The 7,342-nt window shown below is 40.9% G+C and overlaps 1 protein-coding gene across 1 annotated transcript in view; it reads left to right on the forward strand.

The window, feature by feature from the left end:
* The first annotated feature begins 1,327 nt into the window (after positions 1 to 1,327).
* The window catches only part of LOC134456768 (glucocorticoid modulatory element-binding protein 2-like), a 15,426-nt gene continuing 9,411 nt past the window's right edge, over positions 1,328 to 7,342 (forward strand). Inside the window, exons 1-2 of the mRNA XM_063208294.1 lie at positions 1,328 to 1,404; positions 5,948 to 6,091. Coding sequence (XP_063064364.1) covers positions 5,964 to 6,091 — 128 coding nt within the window. The 5' untranslated portion in view covers positions 1,328 to 1,404; positions 5,948 to 5,963. The remainder of the gene's footprint in view (positions 1,405 to 5,947; positions 6,092 to 7,342) is intronic.

The raw sequence follows: 7,342 nt of genomic DNA on the forward strand, positions 1-7,342 counted from the left end.
CAATACAGATGTGACACCTGATCTGCTGCTGCCCAAGTTCAAGTGGGAAAACAATACTAGAGCTCTACCCAGACAGCAAAATGGGTCTGGCCCAGATCCAGGCCAGATGGTGGCTAGGCCCGTTTTCTTATTTTACAATGGCGCGGATCTGGGCCAGGTCCGGATTATGGATCTGGAACGGATTTGGGCCAGAACTGGCCCAGGTCCACCACCAAACATGTGGATCGGATCTGGCCCAGGTCCTTAAAGGGACACTGTGCAGGAAATGGTCAAAAAAGGTACTGCAACTACTTATTGAAATTGGGCTGCCTACTGCCAAATTCGATCTTTACAAGAAAGTTTACTAAGTATTAAACAAATATTTTCTAGTATGGTCCAAGTACAGTCATTTTTGCAGCTAAAAATGGCTATTTTTGGAAATTCAAAATGGTGGACCATGGAGAAGATCCCCCTTTTCATGTATGAAAAGCGCAATTTTTCCAGTCATAATGAATACTTAGAATTTGCTGGTGGTGGTAAGTATTCATGAAAAAGGTAACATTAGTGAATGGGCAGCATGAATTCTGGAAATAAACAACTAAAAATCTCACACAGTGTCCCTTTAAAATGTGTAATTTTGAAGGTGCACTCTAGGATGGTGACCAGAGTAGGTACTGCGATTGCTGCTCATTGAAAGTGTGCTGCCTATTGCCACATTTGATCTTTTCATGAATATGTATCACAAAGTAAATATAAACTGATATTTAGTATGACCAAAGTATGGTACGTTTTTGCACCTAAAAATGTCAATTTCTGGAAAGTAGAAAGTAGGCCTATTAGTGAAAAAGGTCACATTTGTGAATGGGCAGCATGGATTCAGGAAATGAACTAATAAAAATATTACATGGTGCAATAAGGGCCTGAATGCGATCCCTATTATTGCACTGCATGTGTGTGTAGGTTACAGTGTGGTTGGGGGGGTGGTAGCCTACTTCACACTTTTCACACACTTTTTAAAGGGAGGCGATGGGAAAGCCATTATGTGGCCTTTTGACAAAGCTCGAGGATAGGCCTATACATAGCCTTTTTTTCCTCAAAGGTGAAATTCCAGACAAATTCCAAAAACTAAGTCTCAGTCACTTTGTCTGTCCCACATTGCCAATTGAAGGGACAAAAAACCCTGCTAACTTTAAAAGTTGCATTTGTTTCCCGTCTTTGGGGGCTATTTGTTGCCTATTTTAAAATTGACTTATTTTGCCACATCCAATATGGCGATAAGGCTTGCACATCATACAGCTTGGAGTCCCCTAAAAACACCACCGATGGAAAACAAAGGGAGCACATTTTCGTTCCATACTGAAGTCTCCCCGTGACACTCGCAAAAAGTAGCTGAGCCAACGTTTGGGTCGTCACCAAAATCTCAAGGTGAGAGTTATTGCTTCTTTGTGATATCTTGATATGGCGTGTTCTAACAGTCGGAAATGTGTTTCGAAAAAAGTTGGGCTGGTCTGGCCCTCAGCCAAATGAACATTGTGCGTAGCCAACTAGCGTTTGCCATTTGCTTCCTTGCGTCGTCACGTAAAGCTGCGTGAGCTCGGCCTTATATATCTAGCAAACGCACACACTGTGCGGGGGCCGTGCCGTGCCTACGTTTACCTTCGCGGCGTCCAATTCCTCTCAACTATCATTTTAAAATGTCGATATTGGTGTTAAAAAACGAGCCAAACGGGGAATATCTGGAGGAAGGCTAGTGATGGAAAGTGGGAGAAGCAAAGCTAGCTGGCTAGTCAATTTGGACCAAATAGCCTACTTCAGATCAGGTGGCTCGTGTTGTTGTCGCCTCAATCGTAGCCTACACTGCGGCTGCCACACTCTCCACTTTCCGCTCGTGTCGCAACATTGTTGCAAATGTCAATGGAGTTAGAACATTGTTCACGCACCTCTAAGCACTTGCAACAATGTTTAAATGATGGGAAGAGTGATTTTTTTTGTAAAAAAAAAAAAAAAAAAAAAAACAGAACACTATTAAATGTGAGCTAGAGTCTAAAAAAGAAACACTGGCTGGACAAGGCAGAAAAAGAACAGGGACATCAGAGGCTCGGATTGACAATCAAATACTGTCGAAATGGCGGTGTGTCGGAATGGCGATTGACCCCCCTTTCTATCGCAACTTGGTCAAATGTGATGACTCCCCCTCCCTCAATGCTTTTGCCATATTTCTATTAGCTTACACTAGTTTGCAGCTGAACGCAGTCTGTCGGTACTGACCCATAATCAGCTGCTGCTCAAAAACAAGGAACTTCAAAACAATAGTGCACCTGGCTCCAAGTCCATAGAACTAATGCCCAAGAGACACACCCTTTCAAATAATTATTCTGCAAATCTGTTCATGACATGAAGTGTTGTTTTCTAACTGGACATGTAGAATGCTGATAGCGCAAAATCTTTTCAGCAGAAAAGGGTTGAATGGTGGATTAAAAGGGTGTAGTTGTTGTGCATGTAACAAGAATGTAACATGTCTGAGATGGGGGTCTGTGGAATTTTGTCTACATTGAGGTTGTGAGTGACCAAAACACATTATAAAACACATGAGTGACCAAAATACATTATAATTCAGCCCACAGAATCCCAACAACACACCCAATATAACCAATATTTAAAAAATCAAATTAAAATGTAGTTTTGGACACCATGTAAAGGCATGGAGTTAGGCCTGTTGATTAATGTCTTGTGCAAGAGACATTGTAATTTTTAGTACACATCTACGCATTATTTTGGTTGAGGTTGTTTGTCTCAGACAAAGTCAGGGGGACTTGAGCTTGCAAATTCCTTGCCTTGTTCTTGCCAAACGCCTGTGTATTTCCGCTCAGCTTTGTATGAGTCGGGTTAGGGTACCCCTGATAAAAGGCTACCAATATTCTATCACTCTCCTAATATTGTCTATGTCTACTGTCTATTTAAATATTTGCACAATATTCATTGTATTCATAAATTTGTGTGTGTGTGTGTGTGTGTGTGTGTGTGTGTGTGTGTGTGTGTGTGTGTGTGTGTGTGTGTGTGTGTGTGTGTGTGTATTTATTGTCCATCAGTATGTTTGTGTTATTATTGCACTGTGTGTGTGTGTGGGTAGATGACGGATAGGCAGCAAAAAACATTTTTTTCACAAAACATTGTTTATGAGGGAAAAAAGTATATGTCTACGTAGTGCAGCAATTAATCTTTCAAAAAATCCAAGTGGTCACAATGTTGGTCTATTCATTGATTATTTATTTACGTTGATAAAGCAATTTGCTGATAATATGTCCTTTGGTGTGACGTTAAGAAATAAATATATTAAGTAATGTAGAAATGGCTTGATGGAGTTTTATGAACATTGTTACACTCTTCATATTTATTGCAATTTTTTAAAGTCTTAATTTAATGAGAAATTACCATTTAAGTATTTTTTTCCCATTAGATGTGAGATTATTAGAAACCTTCCAGGAAAAACAGGGATATCTTTCTTTTAAATGTTCAAAATTGTCAGAATTTATACTAACTTTTCAGGGACGATAATTTGTTCTTCCCTAATGCAATATTCAGTGTTTATCAAACATATTGTTTAGCTCAAACAAATATTTGAGTGTTTAAAACATGTCACACCGTAGGACATTCATGTCACGCTAAATGACAGAAATGCAAAACTGAGCCAGAAACAAATATATCAACATGATTATTTTGTCTTTTGATCATAATATAATGTTGTAGTCAATATGGACCTACACTTTACACTTATAAGTCTTTGAATCGTCGATTATCGTAACTCTTAATGACAGCCATGCGGTCATTAAATGTAACCTGCAGAGCTCATAAGACTCATACTGAAGTGTGACCTTGGCATGACCATCACACTTTTGTAGGTATGCTATGACTGTCACACCATTGAACCTGTAGTGTGTAGTGGCCAGTGCCTGTTTGGTATCTCAAGCTGGACAGCACATTTATGCTGTATATTGAGCTCTCCACAGCATACTTTATTCATCTATACTCCTCTATATACTCTCTCACTGATCTTTCCTTCACTGTTACCGTTATATTTTATGGTTTCAAAGCACCATTAATGACATTTTATATCATTTGACAGTATCTAAAATCAACAGCAAATATTCATCAACAATGCATCAAAGTATAAATTCCAAAGGTCAATAAAGGAATAAGTAATTTGAATACACAATATTTATCTAGTCAAACAACAAAACAAAAAAAATATGTACTACCAGTTGTTTTAAAAGCTATTTATATCTAGTCCATTGGTGTGACCTGTTTGTCCTTTGGTGTGATACTCCAAAGTGTCACACCATAGGACTTTTACCATCACACCATAGGACTTTTACCATCACACCATAGGACTTTTGAGCTTTTGAGTTAATTTAAAGCCATGTCGTTGCCAACTGAAATTCAATTTCACCTTTAGTAAAATGCATTTTCATACATCTACATAAGAAAAAAATATGAAAAATATACACTATTGTCAAAATGTATTTTATGGCTGTCACACCAAAGGACTACAAAACTAATACATCTTGTGGTAGCAAAACATAATTGATTGACTGAAGAACTCTGAGAGAAAAATCTAAAATCCACCCTTGCCATTGGCTTCTTAAGGGTCTAAAGTCACAATTTATGTACCGCTGGAGCTTAAACAATAGATAATTATCCACAGAATTAACCAAAAATATGATGTCACACCACAGGACATTGTTTTCTGCGACAAAGTTTCAGAAGTCCATACGGTCTCAGAAAAACAGGAAAAAAATTAAGCATTGCCACTTGCTAAAATAGACACCTAGAAAAACATGCCAGGGTTGTTTAGACAAATGACTGAGCTTTGATTATTTATTTAAAAATGTTTTAATATGGAGAACCAGGCTTGCCTCAGTCACACCATAGGATGTGACATTTGACTCAAAATTAAGTAACTTATTTAAGCTCTGTATTTATTACACATTACTTCTTCACAACAACGACATTAGTTTAATCATTTAAAGCATTGACAATTTTGAAAGCATGAATTTACTTAATTTTAAGAGCCTGCGACAGCAAAATTTACACGTCACGTCATCTACCCGTGTGTGTGTGTGTGTGTGTGTGTGCGTATTTATTGTACATGTCTTGTATTAGTAGTTTTTAGATGCGTGCAAGCATCTCTATAAGAGGGTATGTCCGTCCGTCGGTCTGTCTGTCTGCCGGTCGGTCCGTCTGAAACGCATTCTGTAAATTGTAATTCCCTCCTGTGTGCACAAGGCGGCAGCGCAAACGGACGCATCTTTGTCCACCTGTCGGACTTGTTCTACTGTGTGTGTGTGTGTGTGTGTGTGTGTGTGTGTGTGTGTGTGTGTGTGTGTGTGTGTGTGTGTGTGTGTGTGTGTGTGTGTGTGTGTGTGTGTGTGTGTGTGTGTGTGTGTGTGTGTGTGTGTGTTATGACTGAATGTGTCAGAGAGAGTAGGTACATCCATGCATGTTTTTTACTGCACAGTGTGTGTGTGTAGGTGATTTTTGTCAATGTCTATATTTTAGTTTAACTGCACATTGAAGACTGGTCAAATGCAATTTAAAACCTCTGTGCTAAATTTGTTACATAGACTTGACAATAAAATACAATTGACTTGACTTGACTTGATATTCATTGCAACAATGTGTGTGTGTGTGTGTGTGTGTGTGTGTGTGTGTGTGTGTGTGTGTGTGTGTGTGTGTGTGTGTGTGTGTGTGTGTGTGTGTGTGTGTGTGTGTGTGTGTGTGTGTGTGTGTGAGAGAGAGTGAGAGTGGGAGAGAGAGAGAGAGAGAGAGAGAGAGAGAGAGAAAAAGAGTGTGTGTGTTTTAATTTCAGTTATGTTTAAAATCGTTTACAAAACTTGTGAAACACAATTTCAGTCCTCTGTGAGTTGACAATAGGTTAACTGAATGTGTGGCTATGCATCTCTGCTTACAGGTCTACAGGCTGACCAATGGCATCGTCTGATGTCAACATGCACGTGGAGGAGGTGGTTGTCGTGACTACGGCAGACGGGGTGGGACAAGGCAGCCCGGCCGAGGAGAAGAGCATGTTGGTCACTGCAGAACTGGAGCCGTCGGGGTACCAGTGCATTAATGGACACACACACTCACACACACACACACACACACACACACACACACACACACACAATGCATACATAGACACACACACACAATGTATACATAGACACACACACACACACACACACACACACACACACACACACACACACACACACAATGCATGAACACACACAAGCACGCATGCATAGACACACACACACACACACACACACACACACACACACACACACACACACACACACACACACACACACACACACACACACACACACACACACACACACACACACACACACTGCCTGAAACTAAGACTCACCAGTGGCACTCTCTCACTTGCCTCGCTCTCGCCCGACCTGTGTAGCTCCGTGCAGCTTCGTGAGCTCCACTACAAGGTCTGGGAGAGCACGCGTTGGCTTCGCCTTCAGAAGGCATGGCTTTATCTATCATTCTGCCTATCCTCGCCACCAATAAATTCCTTCAAAAATGTTTGCTGTTAATCTCTAGAGCCAATATAGTCTATAAACTGTCCTGTGACTCCTCAATGCAAGCTACCATTGATATCGAAGCAATAAAAGTGCAAAGTGTGTGTGTGTAGCTCCACCGGGACCTCCAAAGCTACACACTCACGCTCAGAGATCTGGTGAGAGCCTGGCTACTCTCTCACCCCTTTCGGCATTCACCACAGATATGCAGACGCGCACATGCATCCATACACACACTCGATGTCATCAGGGACATCTCAAACCCCTGAAATGTTGTGACGATGAGGACAGAGGAGGGAGGCGTGCGGCCATAGAAGCTGGCCTTCACGTGGAGCTTGATTCCTCCAGCCTCAACCGACTCCTTCTTTGTTTCTTTTGGAGAAGGAATCACACTAGTCTGATTTTACCATCCCCTTGCACTCATTTCGTTGATCCAGTTTGGTCCACCCACCCAAGATGAGAGGGCGGAGAATGCGTTGGGTGAAAACAATTAAAACACTTAACAATGGCAGTGAATGGCACACATTCCAAAATGTCCAAAATTGGATAAAATGGGGCGTGTTTTCAGACTTAAACAGAATACCCTCCACTAACCATTGCTCAGGTCGGCTGTTCCAGACTCTCTGCACATATTGAATCAGTTCGACGGGATGGTAAAACCAGTTACAATGCCGGAGGACAGAGGAAGAGACTTGAGGATGGATGTTGAGATGGCCTCTGTGAAATGTGAAACAGGAAGTTGATGCGTTTGTGTGTGCTCTGTC

This window comes from Engraulis encrasicolus, chromosome 10, assembly GCF_034702125.1.
Source record: "Engraulis encrasicolus isolate BLACKSEA-1 chromosome 10, IST_EnEncr_1.0, whole genome shotgun sequence".
Classification (NCBI taxonomy): domain Eukaryota; kingdom Metazoa; phylum Chordata; class Actinopteri; order Clupeiformes; family Engraulidae; genus Engraulis; species Engraulis encrasicolus.